Consider the following 24649-nt stretch of genomic DNA (forward strand, 5'->3'; position numbering starts at 1 on the left):
GTTACATCATTTTTCCAAGTGAATATATGCATGTACCTTCACTTTGAAAATTATCCCAGGAAAACTGTCCGCATACATTTGCACCTGCCAAGTTTTGCTGATAGTTTGCCTTTTGAAAACTGAAAAGTATGCACATAAGTGCAAACTTCTCCCTACCCCCAGGAATGTCTCTTCACAGTATGGGTAAAGTTATGTGTGGAGTAGTACTGCCTGCATAAGTTTATCCGCACACAGTGAAGGCAATTTTCTGCAAGCCCCTTTCCACAGGTAAAGCAATGCTTTACCTGCAGAAGTGACTTTGAAAATTACCCTCTCAATGACAGATTTTGTTTCCTCAGGGTGTACTTTCATTGTCCTACACAAAAGTGTTCCTTAGGAATCCTAATTAAAGAAGAAATAAGAGTAAAATGCATGTTGCTTTTTCTACATTTCTTGCGGTTGTGCACACGTGTCCACTTTCTGAACACTGTCCAGAATCCATGCAGGTAAAACAGCATGCGTATTTTACCTCTTGTGACAAATGCACATGTCTGCCTATGGCAAAGAAAAGGGGCATTCCAGGGACAGGAGACGTTTGGGGGAGTGAGTGTACATCATCTTGCCCCCGTTATTTTTGATGGACCTTACACTAGTATGTTTTCTTATACTATATAAGGAAGGCTTCACCCCTTACTAGATGTTTTTATCTTTGTTCCATCTGCTGGGAAAGTTTTGCATTTTTAGATCCTCCCCAGTTGGTTGGCCATTCCCCCTTCTTTTGGGATTGGCTGAGCTTCCCTTTACAAGCTAGGTAGAGCACGAGGAAGGTGTGGTTGAATGTATTTTTTTGTTAAAAATGAAAACTGCTGTTCGGTGTGGATCCCAGTAGGCCCCCCAGTCTGCAACAGTGGGATGCACTGGGAGAGCTCTGAGGAGAAGATTTTGAATTTTGAGAGAGTTGGTGTGTTATTTTTGACCTGTTCCCAGTTCAGGAGGGAATTTGCCCGCCCGAGGGGACAGGATTGGGTGCTGTTTGCCCTGCTACCATTCTAGGTAGGGTCTGCAGTTGCCCATGGCGCTACTTTGCCCTGCATCTAGCAAAAGTGGGGACTGTAGTGATTTACAGAAGTGTCTTTGTCATCTTGTTTTCAAGAAGGGAGTTTGTTTTCTACCACCAACTCTCTGCCTTACTTTTGGAGATAAGTTTTTTCCTTTCCCATCACTGGAGAGAATCTTGGACATTGGGACACTGATTCAGAGGCTGACCTGGAATGCTTGGAGTTGCCATCCTGTTGTTTTGTTTTGTGATGATTTTACCATTTCTGTTGGAACTTTATTTGTAAGTTTCAGTAAACTATTTTTTTTTTTGCTAAACACCACACCAAGCCTCTGCCTGCTCTTTTACATTTTAAGAACAGGCCCTCTGAACTGAGAAATCTGCCTACATGAATATAAGTGGGAGACAGACTGATTGTGAGAGACTATACAAGGTACCCACCCCCGGAGATTAGGGTCCCAGAGGCTTGTCCTCCTCCTGGCTGGCTGAACCCCAATCTCCCTTGGTGGCATACTGTAGTGTTGTGAATGGTGTGAGCGAGAGGGAAGAGTACACTGGGAGATCGTGACCCCTGGGACTTCTGTTGTGTCCCCTATATTTGTGACCTCAAAACCAGAGGGGGTTACAACTATAACACAGGATGATGGTAAGTTCTCTGTAATTACTATTATTTCAGCATGGCCTGTCAGTGCCCCGAACTTCACTGGTGGACATTGAGGCCAGCTAAAATCTTATGCACATAGGGTGGATCTTAAAACGTGTACGCGCACATCCATGTGCCTGTGGTTCTCGGCACGCACACATGGATGCGGCTATTTTATAACATGCACGCATTGGCATGTTATAAAATAGGCTTCCAGCACGTGCATGTGCAGGCGAGTGGCCTCCTCCACGTGCAGGGGGATTGATTTTTTTAATTACGTGTGGCAACACAAGTAGGATTTCCCCAGTTCCCTCCTAGTCCGCTCCAATAAAGGAGCAGACTGGGAGTGAACTTCCCTACCCCTAACCCCTGCCGGTGCATGCTTCCCCAGGACAGTGTCTAATGGCGCTGTCCCGGCCTGCTCCTACCCTGCCACTCCCTGCCCAGACCCCACCTCCCGGTCTGCCCTTTTTCTATTGCCCGGCACTTCTGCGCGTACCAGGGGTTATGCGTGTGGCCGGGCCCTTTCAAAAATACGCTCAGCATGCTCAGGGCTCAGCCATGTGTGTAACCCCTGGTTTTACTGAGCGCAGGGTTTTTAAAATACGGCTGATAGACTTTATGGGCCCAACATTCAAAGATATCTGGCTACTGTTAGCTGGATATAAATTATCTGGCTAACTTAGAATGGATATTCAGTGGCATGGCTATGCCACTGAATGAATATACCTGGAAAAGTTCTATACAACTAACTTTATACCTGCTATTGAGCAGGTCTAACTTATTTGGTAAACTTAACCGGATAAGTCTGAATAGTGACATAAATCCGGCTTAACCAGATAAATAGCTCCTCCTCGATCTGCCCTCAACCCTCCAACAAGTTATCTAGCTAACTACTTAGCCGGATAAGTACTGATCCGGCTAAGAGGTGACTACTGATTGCAGCTCGATAAATAGCTGCTTATCCATGTAAGTGGCACTGAATATAAGTTTCTATGGTATTAGTAAGTGTACAACTGCAAACAAAAGCCAAAGGGGTAGATTTTCAAAGGGGTACGCGCGTAAGATACGCGCATACCCCCCGAAAACCTACCCCAAACCCCCCCTGCGCGCGCAAATGAGCGCAGGGGGGGTTTGGCGCATGCAAGCCCTGGGACGCGCGTAAGTCCCGGGGCTTGCATGGAGGGGCGTGTTGGGGGCGTGTCAGGAGTGACGCGGCGTTTTGGGGGCGTGTCCGGGGGGCTTGGTTCTGGCCTGGGGGCGTTCCGGGGGCGTGACAGCGGCCCCTGGACCAGCCCCCAGACCGGAACATGGAGCGAGGCAGCCGGCCCGGCGCGCGTAAAGTTACGCCTGCTTCCAGCAGGCGTAACTTTCAGGATAGAGGTAGGGGGGAGGTTTAGATAGGGCCAGGGGGGTGGGTTAGGTAGGGGAAGGGAGGGGAGGGGAAGGGGAGGGGAGGGTGAAGGAAAGTTCCCTCCGAGGCCGCTCCGGAGAGAACGGAAGCAGCCTGCGCGGCTCAGCACGCGCAGGCTGCCGATTTTGGGCAGCCTTGTGCGTGCCGACCCCGGATTTTAATGGATACGCGCGGCTACGCGCGTATCTATTGAAATCCCACGTACTCTTGTTCGCGCCTGATGCGCGAACAAAAGTACACGTGTGCGCAGATTTATAAAATCTGCCCCAGCGTGTATAAATTAGAACAAAGTCCAGTGCAAAAATATTATATCAGTTTGCATTTGCCCAGATGCTAATCAGGATGCAGCCTGTCATTTTAAAATAATTTTAATGAGTGGCAAAAAGAAGAGACAGAACAGGAAGTGGAACAAAACAGGCCAACAATAACAGAAGTTGTGCCATTATTGCAGGCTGGGTTTATACTAGTAAAAAATTAGAACAGAGAAGATCTTTGAGATAGTTAGCTCATTTTAATATAGACCCTTTCTAGAAAACTGAAGTTCAGTATATTTTTAAAAATTTTAGCATATCCAAAATAAATATGCAGTCAACCCAGAACAAGAATCAAATATGCAACAGTGATTAGAGTCCTTGGTAGTCTTAGTGGTAGTATAGTATATAGTAGAGTCCTAAGGGACTGTTCTGACTAAAGGCCATTCTATGGGGGACCAGTACATTTATACACGGGACGCTATGTGACAGGTAGAACTGCTGTATTAGATTTTACATATTCTTGATCCAATCATATTGAAGGAAATGAAAAACATTGGTAGAGTGCTAAGGGATTATTTTGATGAAGGGCCTTTTTATGGGGGGCTTGTATGTTTATACGTGGTAAATAATGCAAGAGGTAATATTTTATTGGATTGACTTTTATAAATTGTTGTTTCTAATTATATTGTATGAAATGGAGGCCTTTATTTATACAGGATATATGGGGGTGGTTATTGTAAATTTCATCGAATTGTTTGTAGATGAAGCAATTCATAAATTTAAATATAAAAACATACATACATGTATACATACATACATGACTTGGCAACTTCCACAGTGGGATGTAAGAGGATTTGACATGTTTCTTTAGAGCTGGACAGCCAAGGGATACAGAGCCTTTCATTCCCAGGTGACTGGATAAAATGTATCCTAGATCATTACTGCACAGTCTAGTTCCTGATGAGCGTATGCCTTCAAGTCAAAAACTTATTAGCAAACCTGACACTAACTAGTATTCTCAGAGAGTCTAATGACTGAAAGGGTAGGCAATTGACCTCCATCCCCTTAAGCAGAAATGCACATGAAGGAAAATGTGGGGCAATATGGGGAAAGATACCCCATTCTCACTTCCTAAAAATTCACCAGAAGATAAAAAGAGAATATAACAAATTTACCTGCTTCATGGCATCCTCATAGGAGGGGGGCTGCTTTATCTTTGAATGAGCTGAGCTGGAGTTACAAAAGCTTGAGGATGAAATTGAAAACTTTGGGCCTGTCTGAGAAGAGGATTGTGAACCGGCCATCTATAGAGAAATATAAAGAAACATTACAGGTTCATCACTGGAAAGTGCTCCAGTCATTGTGGATATCCTGTGTCTACACATATGTAACACCATAGGAACTATCTATACAGAGAATCTGAAAGGGTTTTTAGGCGGCAACCACTGCACTGATTTTCAGAAACGTGGTATCATTTGGAAGCCCATGGCCTCTACATTCCAGTCTGCCAGAAAGTCCTGAAATATGATCTTTGGCTAAAATTTAATAAAATATAGAATGGTTCCTGTAGCATACACAGCCATACCTGGGAAATATTGTACTGCTCTCATCCCAAGATAAGCAAATGAGTGGAAGGGGAAGTCCATCGCGCTCTCTCTCTATCCTCACACCCTGCCTCCTTTTAAAACTCTCACACCATGGCTCTTTTCACTCCTTCCACCCCACTTGAATTTTCCAGCATACATTCACTCTCTCTTGTTTGCTTATCTTTCTAGTCTTATCTTAACTCCAGCAACAAAAAGAGTTAGCTGTGTCCTACATTCTTCCAGGATATGGCTACTGCTCAATCATGGCAGTGGAAAATTAAGCATTTTTTTCACACTCTTGCACCACTGGCCCGTTTGCTTTACTCCAGCTTTGTACTAATGATGGTATTGTGTGAGCGAAAGGAAGGAATGGGATGGGATTAGTTTATCCATAATGTGGATGACAGTGGGGGGAAGAAAGAAGGTCATCAAAGTGGGATTATGAACAATGGTTTACTCTTTTTCTATCATGCCAAAAAAATGTATTTTACTGAGCAGTAATTTTGACCTGAAGAGGATCTTCCAGGTTACAGTTATTTCTTTATTTTTTATTGTTGCCTGCCCCTCTAGAAGCTGAGAACTTATCTAGAAGCTCAGGGCAAGATCATAAAACATTTTCTGTGTCAAATTCAGAGATTCTAGTTATTTGGTTATCTGGTGTGGCTGTGGAATCTTTGGTGAATAAGTGGTAAAAGGGAGCCACTATAGTCCTTGACAAACTAGAATCTTAGAATCTCTCATCTAAGAAGATAGATCATGTGGTTCCTTGATTTACAGAGGTGTGGCACTCTTTTGAGATCACCAATAAATGTCTCTAGCTCTCAAATACTGAGCCAGGAGAAGACTTTAGGCAATGGAGGGAGGGGTGAACCATTTTCAGAACAGTATTTACACTAAGGCTGCTGGAATGGTCAGTACTCCTGCCTACATAAAAGCAAGTTGCATCATAGATCTAGGTGGCAGTGAAGATTGAGTTTGGAGTTGTAAGGAAGTAGGAACTTTCTTGCTTGTAGTTTGGCCTACTCCAAGAACCAGGCCTCACACCCAGAAGAGGTGGGAGACAACCTTTCCAGTACTCATCCTATCTGATTGGGTTGTCTCCAATATTTTGTTGCGAGACCCATGGTTCTAGGCCTGGGAAGGGATTATGGGGAAAGTCCCTTTCCTGGAGTGGCCAGGATAGGACATTTGAAGATAGGAGATTTTGGAAGGTGGCGACTTTTGATTATTTTTTAAAAGTTTTATTGGCAAAGAAGAAATTTTATTCAGATACTATTGTGGAAGCAAACAATTATGCTAAGATAATTTTCAAATTGGTAGATTCCATGTTAGGAGGTAATAATCGGCAGAATTTAGTGTACGAGGACATTCTTGATTGTGATAGTAACTATGTTCATTTTTTGAAGATAGTTTTAAAACTGAGGGATTCAATTATTCAACAAATACAAGAGGGTGAAGTGAGACAGAAAGTTAGTTATTCTAGAAAGAGAGTGGGAGTCACTGATGACTTGAACATAGTTCCGTGATGACAGATACATTTAGAGAATCTGAGTCAGCTTCACTAGTTGAAATTAAGTCCTTAGTGAAAGGAGTAAAAGGTTCACGATTTTGTTGGACCCCTGCCCGTCTTATTTAATTGGAATGTTACAAGACATGGTTTTGAAAGGTCTTGAGAACTTGTTTAATTCTTCCCTGGTTGAAAGGATGGTTTCTGATATATTGAAAAAGGCTGTTCTTGTTCCATTTTTAAAGAATGAGGAAGCAGACCCAAGGATAACTCAAATTACAGACCTAAAGCTAATTTGTCATTTGTTGCATAGGTCTTAGAGAAAGTTGTGACTTTCCAAATTTCTGAGTACTTGGAAGAGATAAATGGACTGGATTCAGCTTAGGCTGGATTTAGGAAGGGTGAAGCAAGGAGTCCATCATGGTGTACATGATGGATTCTGTGCTACCCTACCTGGATAAGGGGCAAATATTTCTGATGGTTCTTCTTGATTTCACAAGTGCATTTGACTTTGTGGATCATGGTATTTTGATCTCACACTGCCAGACTTTAGGGTTAGAGGGAACCCTTTTGAAAAGTATATTGAGTTTTTTGCAGATCAGAACACAAATGATGTTTTTTCAAAGCTCCTGTTCATGTTTAAGTGAAGTGTACTGCGGGGTTCCTCAGGGATCCTCACTATCTCCCTTGCTGTTCAATGTTTATTTAGCCCCTTTGGGAGGTATTATCTGATCATTTGGCTTTACCCCTTTCATATATGCTGACAATATTCAAAGTTTGGTAACTTTGGGCTTGCACCTGCAGGTTACTTTTTGTCATTTTAAAGATTGTATGACTGCAGTTAGCACTTGGCTGGAAGAAAACCTTTTTACTTTTAAACTCCAAAAAGAGAGATAGTTTACAAGTTGGAGCTGAAATGGAGAAATATCAGCGTCCCTTTAATGGAGTATTGGTTACTACTACTGAGGAAGTGAGATGATTGGGGGCTAATTTAAATGCTAGCTGGTCTTTTGAAAGCCAAATAAACACAGTGCTGCAAACAATTTAGGAGTGTTTTAAGATTGGTGAGGCAACTGAAATTATTTCTGACTTTTGCAGCATTAAAATTGGTGACATATGCTCTAATAATAATGGTATTAGACTATTTGGCACTAGAAAAATGGCATTAAATAATCATAACAACATATGGGCTCCTTATAACATTATATATCCCAATATTTAAAAGTAAACCCCAAACATTTACAGTGATCTTCATACAAATATATACTCAGTTTTTATTACAGTTTGAATAATAAGACAAAGCATAAAAAAACATCTATTTTAACTGCACACAAGCTAACTTTAACTCAATATACATTTACACCTCATTCATACTAATGAGTTAAGTAATCTAATTAAAAATCATCTTCCTGTACATTGAATCTGACACAAACAAATTATCACATCCATAGATAAAAAGTGAATCCTTGTCAAAATGGCACAACAAATCTTTTATCATCACACAATGCGTTTCTTAAATGTTACCTACAAATAGATCCATTGAAACTGAAGGTGTAATGTAGTGACAATTCGCAATCTGTTCTTATACATTTGTATTTATAAATGCCCCAATGTCCCATCACAGGCCTCTGTTTCACCCTTGTTAGGGCTTCATCAGAGAACAAAGCTATTCATGATGGGAAGTGAATTTACAGCGGGAACCATGGCATACTCTAAGTTTCACAAACAAATCACTCTTCAATCAAATTGATTGGCACCAAAGCAAAATCAATATTTAAATCAGTGAACCATTCTTACTGTGAAGTAGTAAGCAGCATGACATAAAATCATATGTCTTTTGGAATGGCATATATCTACCATGTTTTATTAGTAAATCAGTTACTCCTTGAACTGCATGTTGTCTCTTAAGTTTCCCTCCTGAACTCGATAAATGACAGATCGGCAATGTGCTATTAGTCTATTATAATGCCATATACTCGGGTCTTCCTGGTGTTGTTACCCGTTCCATCCACGGCAGACCCGTGTCACGACCCCCTCACCTTTCCACAAGGACTCCAGTCTCTGGTTCCTCCTCGCTAGTGGCGGTGGGCCGCCAATTCCGACCTCGGGTCTCCTCCGGTGCCTCCGGCTCTGCCACAGTCCCCAGCATTCAAGGTCATGATTCTACTGCTCGTTGGGCCTCTGTGTGGCCCGCGGAAAGACGCCACTACCCATTCCGCGCCCCTCCCTAGGTGCAGGCGCGCGCATCGCTGATCCTTATGTAGGGACCGCGGCGGGAACCTGGCCGCGGCCCCGGATGATGACATCAACTTCTTCATAGTATTTAAGCTCAGGCCCTACTCCATAGCGTTGCCTTTGCAACAGGTCTCCTTGCTGGTCGAGTACTCGTTGCTGCTAAGAGATTCAATTCTATTCTACGTTCCTGATCCTCATTGTTCCCGGCTCCTGTTTCCTCGTTCCTGCCCTGCCTATGCTTCGGATTGATTACATGGACTTTGACTTCGCTTCACCTGACTATGCTACAGCCTATCTCCAGACCCTGACCTTCGCTTTGTCCGACTATGCTATTGACTTTTCCGTGATCAGACCTCAGCATTGCTTGCCACAGTGCCTGGATTGCCGCTGGCCCTGACTCAAGCCTACCATTGTACACCTCTTCTGTCTACTCCCTGGATGTGGACTTATCAGGCTTCGGCCTACCTTTGCTCGAGCGTCCTCAGTCTGCCTTTGTTTCATTGGTGCCCAAGTTTCCAGAACCTTACCCCGTCCAGAGTAGGACTACACCATCCCTCGCCTGCTGTCTCTGGGCTGAACCAACTTCTCTTGCTATTCTATCTTGAGGCCCACCTAAGTCCTGCCGGCCCTGGCACCCAAAGGCTCAACCCGTGGGGAATGAGGGCTGGTATAGGTGAAGCTCCAGTGGCCTCTGCCTTTCAGCCCACTCCACCTGCCGACGGTGGGGACCCGTAGGTCCTTACCTATGGGTTGCATCAACCCCACCATGGCCCAAGGGTCTACCTCCGACATAACAGGTTGCAAAGGCCATGGACTCGGTGGAGCCACATGCCCTCCAGGCCATCCCAGGCCTGGCATCCAAGGTACAAGAACAGCAGCAGTTTCTTGAGGCATTGGCCTCCTCCATGGATCGTCTTCATGCCTGGCTTGATGCCCTCACTAATACTCCAGCTTCTACTCTGGCTCCTCCTCATCCACAGCCATCTCCATCGATGCCTCAAGCCTTGTTAGCCCTACCAGTGCCCCCGCGCTTCAACCATGACTCCAGACTCTGCAGAGGGTTCATTAACCAATGCTATATGCAATTCGCTCTGCAGCCCTCCGTCTTCCATGATGAATTGACCATCTTATCCCATCTCTAGGTGAAGGCCCTGGCTTGGACTTCCCACCTGTGGGAACACTTGGATTCCTTGTTAAAGGAACTACCTCAGTTTGTGGCTGTGTTTTGACGGACCTTAGATGATCCCGGGCGGCATGCCATGGCAAGCACCAACCTACTACATCTCTGTCAAAATCAAAGAAGTCTCTTTGACTATACCATCGAGTTTCGGACTTTGGCTACTGAGCTTGCCTGGCAGGAAGACTGCCTACGAGCTATCTACCTGGATGGACTCTCCTCACAGCTAAAGGATGAGCTGGCTGCAAGGGAGATCCCTTCCTCTCTTGAGGACCTTATACACTTGACAGGCCGAATCGACCACCATCTCCAAGAGCGTCACCGGGAGGGTCAGATGCCCAAGAAGCCTTCTCGGGTTCGGTCCCATTTGCCACCAACTACAAACCCTACCACAAGCAGGGACGCTATGGTGGCTAAGACGGAAGAGCCCATGCATTGGGGTCGTGGGTGGCTGACACCGGAAGAGCACCTCCAGCGGAGACAAACCAGCCTGTGTCTGTATTGCAGAGCACCTGGCCACCATATACAGACTTGTCCTATCTGTCCGGGAAACTTCCCGGCCCAAGTTCAGTAGGTGTCCTGAACTTGGGCGTAACCTCTCTGGCCCCTCAGTTATCTGTACCAATTACCTTGATCTGGGATTCCCGGTCCTTTCCAGTTCTTGCTCTGGTAGATTCCGGAGCAGGAGGTAATTTCATTCTCAAGGACCTTGTCCTTGTGGAACCCTTGGACACTGTGGCAGCTGACCATGCCCACAAGGGGAAGTCCCGTGAGGGGCCACAGGTCAGGCTTAGCTCAGGACACACAAACACAGAGTTTGATCTTTTATTAGACTGTGTAAGGAAGCCACCAGAGGTGGCAGTAGTGAGCAGCTTGAATAGCCCGGCAGGGCTGGTATCCCTCAGGCGCTGGAACAGCGACTCCTCCGGTAGCAGTGCTGTAGTGGAAAGAACTGAGAGAATGAGTACAGTGGAGAATATACAAGACCCCAGTATGGAGATCCCCTTGATAGGGAGAGCAGACCCTCGAGGAGCGAGTATCTGAACCCTAAGAGCTGGGAGGCTTGCAGATGATGTACGCATGCAGTGGTTCCACGGAGATGGCACTGGGGCTGGAATGGAGGCAGGCCCTCGAGGAGCAAGTGCCTGGTTCCAGGGAACAGCTCTGAGGTGAAGATGGTAGTACTCACTGATGTTGAAGATTAGCGAATCCTTCCAGGCAGAAGAGAAGGTAGGAGTAGGCAGAGAGTCAGGGAACATGGGCCCTTGAGGAGCGCGCACCGGTTTCCTGATAGTGACCTGGAAAGCAAGTGAGGTCCCTGAGAAGCAGGTACCCCGTTAGCATTAGAGAGTCCAATAGAGATTGGAGAGGCAGACTAGATGGGTACGGAGAGCGAATCCCATCTGTAGGATTCCCGTAGGATTACCCTTGTTAACTCAAAGGCTAGCAAACATTGTAGCCTTTAAATATCTGGGCATCATGACGTCATCATGGGGGGACGCCCCGGAGGTTCGCGCCAAGTAGGAAATAAGAAGGGCTGCGCGCACCCTATGGTACAAGCGGAGCATGGCGGGAGGCAGCGCCCAAGCCGGTACGGGGACTCTGGAGAGGATGGCAGGCAGATGCCGCGGCATCCAGGTGTCCATCCGCAGCATGAGGAGGAGCAAACAAAGAGAGGTAGGCAGAGTTGAAGCTGTCGGAAAGGGACAGTTGCAACACCTATGTATCGCATCTATTTATGGAGAGTCGTTACCTGGCCGAATCTCCCTTACTACAGAACCTGTCCAGCTGCGCACTGGCGCCTTACACACTGAGGAACTCGAACTGTTAGTGTTGGAGAAATCCATCCACCCGGTAGTCCTTGGACTCCCCTGGCTACAGAAGCATTCTCCCCAATTTAATTGGGGTTCGTTGCAACTGGTGGAGTGGGGTCCCACTTGCCACCAGTCCTGTCTCCAGAAAGTGGTACCTCCATCTGTGGTTCCTTTCGCTGTCACTTCTTCTGGCATACCTGCCCCTTACGCAGACTTCGAGGATGTGTTCTCCAAGCAAAAAGAAGACCTTCTTCTGCCTCTTCGGAGGTTTGATTGTCCAATTGATCTCCTTCCAGGGACCACGCCTCCTTGAGGATGTACCTACCCTCTGTCTCTCCCCAAGATGAGGGCCATGACAGAGTATATCCAAGAAAATCTTGCGAAGGGATTCATCCGCCCCTCTACTTTTCCTGCTGGGGCGGGATTCCTTTTTGTGACCAAGAAAGATGAGTCACTTAGGCCATTTATTGACTACTGCGGCCTAAACGCCATCACCCATAAGGACAAGTATCCACTGCCACTAATCTACGAATTATTCGATCGTCTTCAGGGAGCATCTATATTTATAAAATTGGACCTATGCGGAGTGTATAACCTGGTACAAATCAGTCCCGATGACATTTGGAAGACCGCCTTTAACGCCCAAGATGGGCATTACGAATACCTGGTGATGCCCTTTGGCCTCTGTAATGCGCCCGCAGTATTCCAACGAATGACAAATGAAATTTTTAGAGATTTGCTGTATACCAAAGTCGTAGCTTACCTGGACGATATCCTTGTCTTTTCTAAAGACATCGATACCTACTGCACTGATGTCTGAACCATCCTCTAACGCCTTCACAAGAACCACCTGTTTGCAAAATTGGACAAATGCTTTTTAGAGAAAACCAACCTGCCTTTCCTCGGTTATATTATCTCCCAACAAGGGTTTTCCATAGACCCAGCCAAGTTGAAAGGAATCCGGGATTGGCCACAGCCCATTGGTCTTAAAGCTCTCCAGTGCTTCCTGGGATTCCTCAACTACTATCATCACTTATTACACATTACTCTACTCTGGCCGCTGCTTTCATGGCCTTAACTCGCAAAGGTCGATATACGCAAAATTGGACTCTGGAGGCCATTGCAGCCTTCCATCACCTCAAAGAAGCCTTCCATAAGGGGTCTTGTTTACATCATCCCGACTCGAATTGTCCATTCCTAGTAGAAGTGGATGCCTCCGCCATTGGGGCTGGGGCAGTCCTGAGTCAACGCACTGCTTCCAGCACTATAGTCCTGTGCTCCTTCTACTCCCGTAAATTTTCATCTGCGGAGTAAAATTACAGCATAATGGATCATGAGTTACTTGCCATAAAATTGGCTCTCGAAGAATGGCACCCGTGGCTAGAGGGCACGCAACACAAATTCACTGTGTTCACTGATCATAAGAATCTGGAACATCTGAGCCAAGCCCAACGTCTCAAGGCCCGTCAAGCTTGATGGGCTCTGTTCCTTTCCAGGTTCAATTTTGAGCTTCGTTACCACCCAGCCGATAAAAATCTCCAGGCAGATGCCCTATCATGATCCTTAAAGCCTGAAGACACTCTGGAAGAACCTAGCCACATAATAGACCCAGCCTGTATTTGTTTATCTGCCACTCACCCAGTTCCTGTTGGGAAGACGGTCATGCCCCGACAACTCCGAGAGAGAGTTCTCCACTGTGCACATGGTTCTAAATTCGCCGGTCATCCAGGATGAGCATGGACGTTGGCACTGCTCCAGAGGTTCTTCTGGTGGCCTACTATGGTCTCCGACGCTAAAGCATTTGTCGAATCCTGAAATATATGTTCACAGCAGAAACCCCCGGTCGGTCGACCTTGGGGTCTCCTACAACCACTTCCAGCGCCCGAGGAACCATGGACCCACCTGTCTATGGATTTCTTCGTGGATTTGCCTCCATTGAAGGGTCATACCGTAATATGGGTAACCATAGACCAGTTTTCAAAAATGGCCCATTTCGTCCCTCGACCGGGCCTACCATCTGATCCAGAGTTAGCACGCCTATTTTTCAACCATATCTTTAGATTACATGGCCTACCTAAGGACATTGTCTCAGACAGAGGTCCACAGTTTGTTGCTAGATATTGGTGCACTCTTTGCCGAAAATTCGGTATTAATATCAGCCTAACAATTGCCTATAATCCCCTAGCTAACGGACAAGCTGAGTGAATGAACCACTCCTTGAAGTCTTTCCTGCGTGCTTACAACAATGACCACCAAGACAATTGGTCCAAACTTTTATCCTGGGTGGAGTTTTCTCACAACTCCCACACTGCCACTGCTACAGTCACGTCACCGTTCTCTATTGTCTATGGAAAACAACCATGACCACCGCTGCCCATACCTCTATCAGTGCCATCCCCTGCAGCACAGGCTACTGCAGATGTCCACAAGACTTTATGGGAGCAGACAAATCTTTGCTTGCATCAGGCCGCTTCCCGGGCCAAGAGAACTGCTGACAGTCGAAGTCACTCGGCTCCTCAATTCCTCCCTGGCCAAAAAGTCTGGTTAAGGACTCGGTGTATCTGACTTCGAATACCATCCCAAAGATTCTCTCCAAGGTATATTGGACCTTTTACGGTCACCCAACACATTGGACCCGTTACATACCAGCTTCAGCTGCCTCCTACTCTGGGAATACGTAATACATTTCATGTATCGCTCTTAAAACCTGTGGTCCTATCCTGGCCTGCCCAGAAGGCTCCAGAACAACCTCCATTTGTTGCGGAAACTGATACGACATACAAGGTACATGAAGTCCTCGACGTCCGCCAAAGGGCCGCCGATGGGAATACCTCCTTTCTTGGGAGGGTTACGGACCCGAAGAAAATTCGTGGGAACCAGCTTAGAACATTCTGGACAAAACTCTACTCCTGAACTATCATCGTGTCCATCCGGGCAAACCCCGACCTCCAAGAGGAGGGCAAAAAGGGCCCCCCCCCTTTTTGCCCTCTTGCAAATGCCGTTGCACATGCCGTCCACGGCAAACCCGGGGTGCGGCCCCCTCACCTTTCCACAAGGACTCCAGCCTCTGGTTCCTCCTTGATAGCAGCGGTGGGCTGCCATCTCTGACTTAGGGTCTCCTCTGGTGCCTCTAGCTCTGCCACAGTCCCCAGCGATCCAGGTCATGGTGCTACTGCTTGTCGGACCTCTCCGCGTGGCCTGCAGAGAGATGCCACTACCCACATCATGCCCCTCCTAAGGCGTGTGCACATCACTGATCCTTATGTAGGGACCGTGGCGGGAACCTGGCCCCAGATGATGACGTCAACTTCTTCATAGTATTTAAACTCAGGTCCTGCTCCATGGCATTGCCTTTGCAACAGGTCTATTCGCTGGTCGAGTACTCGTTGCTACTAAGAGTTTTGTCACTACTCTACGTTCCTGATTCTCGTTGTTCCCAATTCCTGTTTCCTCGTTCCTGCCCTGCCTATGCTTCGGATTGATTACACAGACTTTGACTTCACTTCGCCTGACTATGCTACAGCCTATCTCCAGACCCAGACCTCCGCATCACCTGATTGTACTACAGCCTATTTCCAGACCCAGACCTCCACTTCGCCTGACTATGCTACAGCCTATCTCCAGACCCTGACATTCGCTTTGTCCGACTACGCTATTGACTTCTCCGTGATCAGACCTCAGCATTGCTTGCCACAGCCCCTGGATTGCCACCGGCCCTGATTCAAGCCTACCATTGGACGCCTCTACTGCCTACTCCCTGGACGTGGACTTATCAGGCTTCGGCCTACCTTTGCTCGAGCGCCCTCAGTCTGCCTTTGTTTCATTGGCGCCCGAGTTTCCAGAACTTTATCCAGTCCAGAGTAGGACTACACCATCCCTTGCCTGCTGTCTCTGGGCTGAACCAATTTCTCTTGCTATTCTATCTCAAGGCCCACCTAAGTCCTGCTGGCCCCGGCACCCAAAGGCTCAACCCTCGGGGAACAAGGGCTGGTATAGGTGAAGTTCCAGCGGCCTCTTCCTTTCAGCTCACTCCACCTGCCAACGGTGGGGACCCGTAGGTCCTTACCTACGGGTTGTGTCAACCCCACCTTGGCCCAAAGGTCCAGCTCCAACATAACAGTTATGACAAGGAAGCTCCAGGCTGTCCAGAATAAGGCAACAAGAATTGTTATCAGTCAGTCTAGATGGGAATCAACTGCTCCTCTTCTTTTGAGGTTGCACTGGTTACCCATGAGGTTACTGTATATGTTTAAACGTCTTGTGCTCACTTTTAAGATCTTGCATAGCATCTATCCCCATAAAATGCACATCTCAAAGATTATGTTAGAAATCATCAACTAGAAATGTGCTTTCACAATACCATCATCAGTGCCAGCTTCCCGCAGTAAAATCTTTCCAACATGTTAAGACTACAAAATAGATCATTTTCTATTATAATATCCAAATTATGGAATGATTTTCCTTTGTCAGTCAGGGAGGAGAAAGATCTAATGCAGTTTTGCCTCAAATTGAAGACCTGGCTGATGATATCTAAGTTATGAAGTATGATTATTATTGAGCTAGTACCAACACTAGAAATTTGTGCTGTTTTGCTCTTGAAAAAGTTTACTATATTGGTATTTTATGTATTTTATTGTTATTGTTCACTTTATATTTTGTTTTAATTGTTATTGTATTATGGTGTTCAGCAGTCTGCAGGTTGCACCAACTCTATCTCAGTCCAAGTGTCCATGCTCGCAATAGATTGCTGATGCCAGAGACTCGGCGGATACCATAGCTCTGCAGGCCATTCCAAGTCTTGCACACAGGCTCCAAAACAGCAGCAGTTCCTGGAACTCCTGGCAGCTTCCATGAAGCAATTCACCACACACTTGGACACAGCTGCAGCTAAGGCCGCCTCAGCATTTGCACTGCCTGCGCCATCCGTGCCTGCTGCCCAGAGTCGCCTCATTCCGCATCTGCAAGTCCCACACTGGTATGCTGGGAATCCTAAACAGTGTCGGGGATTTCTAAACCAGAGTTATATGCACTTTACACTCCAAGCGGCACTCTTCCCCAATGAAACCGTTAAGACTACTTTTATACTCTACCTCCTAGAAGGCAAGGCCTGGCTTGGGCCTCTACTCTATGGGAACATCCGGATCCTCTCGTCATGGACTTACAACTCTTCATCTCCGCCTTCAAGAAAGTTTTCGATGAGCCTAGCCAGCTGGCCCCTATAAGCTCCAACCTCTTGCATCTGCACCAGGTTACCCGGTCTCTAGCAGAGTATGCCATAGAGATCCGGACCATGGCAACCAAACTCAACTGGAGGGAGGACTGCCTCCATAGTACATTCCTCAGGATCAAGGATCAACTGGCAGCATGTGAACTACCGTAGTCTCTGGAAGGGCTCATAGACCTGACAGGAGGACAGACCATAATCTGCAACAATGGGCCAGGAAAGTCTGACCCCTTTGTAGGACCATCACTCTGGCTCCTCACTTCCAACAACTGCTGATGCTACCAAATCTTGCTCCATCCTTCTCTGCTCACTTAGATGAATCCATGCAGCTCGGTCATGGCCACCTTGCACCTGAAGAGAAGCGTCACCTCTGGCAACTAGGCTTGTGCCTATATTGTGCTGATACGAGTCACCTGCTCATCCAATTTCCAGTCAAACTGGGAAACTTCCAAAGCTAGGATCCAGTGGGAAGGTGATCCTAGGCTGTATGACACCTGATCCCCAATTGATTCTTCTGGTGACAATCACCATGGACAATCTGGATTTCTCTACCCTCGCACTAGTGGACTCAAGTGCTGAGGGAAGCTTTGTGTTGAAGGAATTGGTAGATCATCTACAAATTCCCACTGTCCAAAGGAAGCTTCCCAGCCTGCCTATCTGTTCCACCTTCCCTCGGACGTATCTCTGGTTCTGATTTTGGCTTGAACTCTGCCTGCCACTGACCACCTCACTCTCGATGATGCTTGAACTCCACCTACCACCGACCATTGCTCGACTCCTGACCATGTCTGAATGCTATCTGCCTTGACTATCACCTGCTTCTTATTACACCTGAACCCATTCTTCCTCGGACCCTGGCCTGTGACCGGACCATCTCCACAGACAAATTCCAGCTGGTCAGCAGAGGCCCCCACTTAAGGCCTTAGGGGTCAACCTAAGGGGAACAAGGGCTGGTATAGATGAAGCTGCAGTTGGGCCTCTGCCACAGCCAGCTCTGCCAGCTGATGATGGGGACCTGCAGGGCTCCTCCCTGCAGGTTGTGCAAAGGGGTCACGCCTGAAACATGTACATCACTTTGGAGATTTTATTGTAAATCTTGAAAAGCGATTTATAAATTTTACAAATAAAAATAAAATAAATCGAGAAGACTCTGCCTGACCCAGCTTGCAATCCATGGTTGGTGGCTAGTGGTGACCTATTCCAAAAGTTCCAGTTTTTGGACATTTATGTAAGGACTTTGTTTTTGTGAATCTAGGAGGCAGATTTTTACTGCCATCCTTTCAGCCCTAGAGTGAGAACAATTAAAAAAAAGTATTGTTTCTTTTGCCTGGACCTTTCATCCAAAAGATCGCCTGTGTCATCTGGAGAAAGATCTGTAAGGCCTTCTGGAACCATTTGGGAGACCCCCATTTAGTCTGTCCTTGGTACATATTTACTATGTGTAATCCAATCAGATAGGTTAACTCAGTTTTTACTCTTTTCTTAGACAGAGGAGGCTGCATCTTTAAATCCAAACTTTACTAAAAAGTAAAACAAGTAAACAAAACCTTACTGTGAATTGGAGAAAATAGCAACCAAAGCGCTCTGGGTCACAGAATAATGAAGAGAGGTAAAAAGAGGATTATTCTGCAGGGCTAGGCCAAATTAGCTACTGAAACATACAAATTGATAAAAACTAACTGGACACATGAAGAAAAATCTCTCATTTCCAAGTCAGAGGTTTACCTTTTAGAGCCAGCTGCACTGACTACAGCATAAGCAGTGAACATGCAGGCTGACTAATTGTAGGCAGTAAAACGGACAACAAAGAACTTCATGCAGAGTAAAACTATGAACAGCAGCATTAGAAAACAGAAAGGTTGCAGTAGTAGAAGGACGCTGAGAAAGCAAGATCAATAGCAAACAAATAGAAAAACACCTATGTAGAAAAGACATGTCCCGCTTGGAATTGTAAGATTCTACTATTAACTTTTTTTTTAACTAAAAACTAATAACATTGCAATCAATGTAAGGATTCCAACATGCTCGTGCTTCTCCATGAGCCATGAGAAGCACTGTTTCAGTGACGGGTCTAACAAAGTTCTTTACATTCTCTTGTCTGGCACTCCGTATTTCAATTTTACAGATCTTCCTGTCTCAACTGGGTATTGTCTTATTGATGAGGCCCATAGGCCACTCATTCTACAGGACTTCCTTGTTTTTAAATAAAACAAGAGCACCCACATACAGATGTTGTATACTGTGTTGCCACTTAGTGTGGCCCTGCAGAGTTGCTAGGTATTCACTCCTTTCATGATCTTTCGCCACTGCCCACAAAAGCATATGTAGCTCATTTGCGTATAAGTAAAGAACAGATTGAGTTAAAAGATTCCAAAATATCCCTGTCAACTGCTAAGAAAGCTGTATATACAAATAAATGTACCTTGAAAAATCTGTATGCTAATGTCAGAACTCTAAAAAGTAAGATGGGAGAATTAGAATGTATAGCACTGAATGAAGAGCTAAACCTAATTGGCATCTCAGAGACCTGGTAGAAAGAGAATAAATTAACCAGTGTGACAGTGCTATACCAAAGTACAAATTATATTGTGATGGCAGAGTAGATCAACTTGGTGGAGGTGGGGGGAGGGGGGGAAAGGAACTTTGTTACAGATGGCATAGAGTCCAAGATAAAGATCCTGCAAGAGACTAAATGCATAAAAGAATCTTTATGGATGGGAATTCCATGTTTGATGGGGAAGAGTATAGTGGTAGGGTAGACAAAATGAACAGATGAACAATGACATGCTAATGGAAATTAGGAAAGCTAACAAATTTGGCAGCACAGTAATAATAGGAGATTTCAATTACCCCAATATTGACTGAGTAAATGTCACATCAGGAAATGTTAGGGAGGTAAAGTTTCCAGATGCAATAAATGACTACTTCATGGAGCAATTGGTCCGGGAAACAAGGAGAGGAGAAGCCATTTTATAACTAATTCTTAGTGAAAAGTAGGATTTAGTGCAAGGGGTAATGGTAGTGGGGCTGCTCAGCAACAGTGATCACAATGAGATCAAATGTAAGTTAATGACTAGAGGGAAGACATTAAATACATCTATATCTCTAGCATATAACATTCAAAAGGGCGATGTTGATATAATGAGGAAATAATTATAAAAAAACTAAAAGGTGCCGCTATAAAAGTAAAAGGTTTACTATCAGGCGTAGACATTCTTTTAAAATACCATCTTCAAAGCCCAGATCAGATGTATTCCATGCATTAGAAAAAGTGGAAGGAGGGCAAAACGACTGCTAACATGGTTATAAGTTGAATTATAAGAGACTATTTTAGTCAAAAGAACTGCTTTCAAAAACTGGTAAAGGATCCAACTGAAGAAAATAGGGAAAAGCATAAGCATTGGCAAGTTAGATGTAAAACATTGATACGGCAGGGAAAAAGAGAATTTGAAAAGCTGGCTGCAGAAGCAAAAATTCATAGTAAAACTTTTTTAAAATTATATCAATAGCAGGATATTGGATGGACCGTTAGATAATTGAGGGATTAAATGGGTAGTTACTGAACACAAGGCTATAGTGGAAAGACTAAATAAAGTCTTTCCTTCAGTGTTTACTGAAGAGGATTTTGGGGAGATACCTTTGCTGGAAATCTGATGATTAAAAAGAACTGAAACAAATCACGGTAAACCTGGATGATGTAATAGGGCAATCTGACAAAGTAAAGAGTAGCAAATCTCTTGGAATGGATGGTTTAAATTCTAGAGTTCTGAAAGAATTAAAAAATGAAATTGCAGATGCATTACTAGTAATTTGTAACATATCATTAAAATTGTACCTGAAGACTGGAGGATGGCCACTGTGATGCCGATCTTTAATAAGGGCTTCAGGGGTGATCTGGGAAACCTTAGACCAGTGAGCCTGTCTTCAGTGCCAGGAAATATCACAGAAAAAACTATTCTAAAGAATTAATTCACAGAACATATTGAAAGGAATGCTGTAATGGGATACACAAGCATGGCTTTACAAAAAGGAAGTCTTGCCTCACCAATCTGCTACATTTTTTGAAGGGGTGAATAAACATGTAGATATTAGTGATTCAGTGGAAATAGTATATTTGGATTTTCACAAGACATTTGAAAAAGTTGCTTATGAGAAACTTCTGAGAAAAATAAAAAGTCATAGGATAGTATGTAATGTCTTGTTGTGGATTAGAAACTGGTTAAAAGATAGGAAACAAAGAGTAGGAATAAATGGTCAGTTTTCTCACTGGAGAAAGATAAACCATGGAGTGCTTTTTAAAGAGTGGGATTTGTGCTTTTTAATATATTTCTAATTGATCTGAAAAGGGAAATGAGTGAGAATTGTGGATGACACAAAATTATTCCAAGTAGTGAAATCACAAGTGGTTTGTGAAAAATTGCATGAATACCTTATGAGACTAGGAAATTGGACATCAAAATGGCAGATGAAATTTAATGTGGACAAGTGCAAAGTGATACACATAGGGAAATGTGACCCACAGTTATAACCCAGGAAAAGGCATCATTGTGGACAATACTTTGAAATCCTTGGCTCAATGTGTGGCAGCAGTCAATAAAGCAAACAATGTTGAAAGGAAAGGAATGGAGAATAAAACAAATAATGTCTTAATTCCTCTGTCTCGCTCCATGGTGAATCTGCAACTAGATTACTATGTGCAATTCTTGTCGCTGCATCTCTAAAAAGATGGGGCGACCAAATTGATAAAGAAGATGGAATGGCTCCCCTATGAGGAAAGTCTGTTCAGCTTGGAGAAAAGACAGCTCAGGGGGGATATGCTAGAGGTCTATAAAATAATGAGCGGAATAGAATGGGTAAATGTGAATTGGTTATTATTTCAAATAATACAAAAACTAGGGACATGTCAAGAAGTTAGTAAGTAGTACATTTAAAACAAATCGGAGGCAATTCACTTTTACTCACCACACAATTAAACTCTGGGATTCATTGCCAGAGGATGTGGTAAAGGCAGCTAGCACAGCTGAGTTTAAAATAGGTTTGGACAAGTTTTTGGAGGAGCAGTTCATAAACTATAATTAACCAGAAAGATGTGGGAAAAGCCACTACTTATCCCTGGGCATTAGCAGCATGGGATCTATCCACTGTTTGGGATCCTGTCAGGTACTTGCGATCTGGATTGGCCACTTTGGAAACAGGATACTGGGCTTGATGGATCCTTGATCTGACCCAGGATGGCAATTCTTATGTTCTTATGGATAGCCACCATTACACTAACATGTAAAATAAATAAAGAATTGTGTTGATTCTATTGAATCTTCAAGTTCTAATTCTACAGAACTATTTGTTACAATAAATAGACTGCTGGGAAAACTGATGGTTAAAGTGCTAAATGCTTCAGTTGTACTGGACAGTGAGAGCTTTGTGGTTTACCTTTTAGAGAAAATTGCTAAATTAAGCTTAGAGTTGGAAATTAAGAGGGTTGGGAGGAAAACATCAGCTTAGTCTGCCCTGTCTGTTGAATGAGTTGAGAGCTTGAGTTTTCACTTTCAGTAGTTTGAGGTAATCAGAATATAAGATCTGAATTTAAGCAAGTACTTAAGATGAGAACAAACCTACTGCTTACTGGTTCCTTGTCCATCTGCATTTTAAGCATTATCAGACTCTATTCTAGAATACATTCTACAGAACAGTAAATGGTAGAGGGTTTTTTTTTTTGCATGCATTTATATAATTAAGTTGTGACTCCCAATATTTTAAAAGTCTGCTTTAGATGCCTCAATTTGTGCTAATTATAAACCTGTTGCCAGTATTCTTTTCTGACAAAAGTGTGAAGGGTATATGTGAGAACTGAAGAACATCTTAAAAGACCGGCTCCAGAGCACTGGCCTGATCCACCTTAAACACAATACAGCAGGGAATCCTGGGCAGAGGTCCCTAGGAAAGGAGTATAGCTACCCAGTTACCCAGGGGAGAGAAGGAAGCCTAGATAAAGAGAATGCTACTGAATTGTAAGCTGTACTGCTATCTTTGGGGGTCATTTTCCATCGCTTATCGCGTGCGATAGCTTACCGGGGGCGGAGTTGGGGTGGCGAGGGGAAGAGTCAGGGAGGCGAGGAGGCGGATGCTGCAATGTCTTCGCTGGCGGCAATAAGGTAAGACATGTTATCGTCAGCAGTAGTGCGCCGAATAACTACACCTTTTATGGTGTCGCTATTCGGTGTAAAAGCCGGCAGCCGGCGCACTGCAGTGGTGCAAAGGCTGCAGGCTCTCACAGGCCCCCCCCCCCCCCGTTTTCGCTGAATTCACAATTCTGCGGTAGAATAGTGAATCCAGGCCTTTGTTTGGTGAACTGCAAAGTATAGCAGAGCTGATTTTGTTTTTATTTTATTTAGATTCTATATTCTACTTTTTGGCATTTCAAAGTGCACATCAAAGCGGATTACATACAGGTACTGTAGGTATTACTCTATCCCCAGAGGGCTTACAATCTAATTTTGAACCTGATGGAGGGTAAAGTGACTTGCCCAAGGTCACAAGGAGCAACAGTGGGATTTGAACTTTGGTTTCCCTGGCTTGTAGCCTGCTGCTCTAATCACTAGTCTACGAAAGGGGAGAAAAAGGCAGGGGGAGACTAGGAAAGAATAAAGAAGTTTATGAGAGATTTATCAGCCTAAGTCTGTTCCTTGGCTACCCAAGAGTGGTCACAGTGCCACACAGGATCATGGAAAAAATTGTCACCATTCAGTTATCATAATTTTAAAGGAAACTGAGAGGTTGGGTTATTAGGAAGCAGGCTTTCAGGTTGGTCATAGTACTGAGATCGTATTGGTTTTAGTAAGTAGTGACATTTTGTGTCGGGGTTGATGGAGGGAAAGAGGTTCTTTTGGTCCTACCCTATTATGCCTCTCATCAGTATTTGACCTAGTGGACCATGCATTTCTTTTAGACAAATATAAATCAGTTGGTTTTAAGAGGCTATTGCTGTGGATTCCTCTTTTCTGTCAGGGAGATCAGCCATGGTGTGCATTAAAGGGCTGTTTTCATCTGTCTAACAGTTATGTTGTTCCTCAGGGATCACTTTTATTCCCTTTATTTAATTTTTTATGAATTGTTTTACATTTTCTATTGAGTGTTTTTATGGACTCAAATTTTAGTCTTGAGAATCATATTTCCAGGGTAATTTGATCTGCCTTTGAAGTTGACATGTTAGTAGACTGTCTTTTTTTTTTTTTTTTTTTTTTAAATGAATGTTTTTAAGACTATGATTCATCTGTTAGTTACAACACAACTGGATTACTGTAATAAGCCTCCCTTAGAGACTCACACATAGGTTCCAAGTAGAAAATGTGGCAGCCATGAATCCATTGGCATATCCTAGACAAGCTTCCTCTTCAGTGATGCATAGCTATTTGCATGGGCTCCTGTTTATTTACTAGCTCAATTTAAGATTATGGCCTACATTTTGGATAATGAGAGGTAATAGTCCACTTTATTTGTTCAATAAATTGGACTAGTATGTTCCAGTCCACAGGCTGCAGTCTAGCCAAGGGGCTTTGCTTCCTTCCTCTTTAAGGAGGTACAGGGTGCTTAGGTGAGGGCAAGAGCTTTTACTATAGTGACTCCTGTACTGTGGAACAAGCTCTGTTTTGAAATTAGGCAGTAGCTGAATTACCTGCCATTTCATAAGAAGGTAGAATCTTGGCTTTTGCCTGAGGTGGAGAAGAGATACTTTTCAAATGAGAAGATCTTTGGGTTTAAT

General features: G+C 44.5%; 1 protein-coding gene across 4 annotated transcripts in view; it reads right to left on the reverse strand.

Moving 5' to 3' along the window:
• The window catches only part of MYOCD (myocardin), a 332840-nt gene that overhangs the window by 38662 nt on the left and 269529 nt on the right, over positions 1-24649 (reverse strand). For 3 of the 4 annotated variants that reach the window (XM_029600231.1, XM_029600233.1, XM_029600230.1), the window contains one exon: positions 4523-4651. The exons of the other annotated variant lie outside the window; for it this stretch is intronic. In XM_029600231.1, the coding sequence (XP_029456091.1) occupies positions 4523-4651 (129 nt within the window). The remainder of the gene's footprint in view (positions 1-4522; positions 4652-24649) is intronic. 4 annotated transcript variants of the gene reach the window in all.

The sequence above is a fragment of the Rhinatrema bivittatum genome, chromosome 4 (assembly GCF_901001135.1).
Source record: "Rhinatrema bivittatum chromosome 4, aRhiBiv1.1, whole genome shotgun sequence".
Taxonomy (NCBI): Eukaryota; Metazoa; Chordata; class Amphibia; order Gymnophiona; family Rhinatrematidae; genus Rhinatrema; species Rhinatrema bivittatum.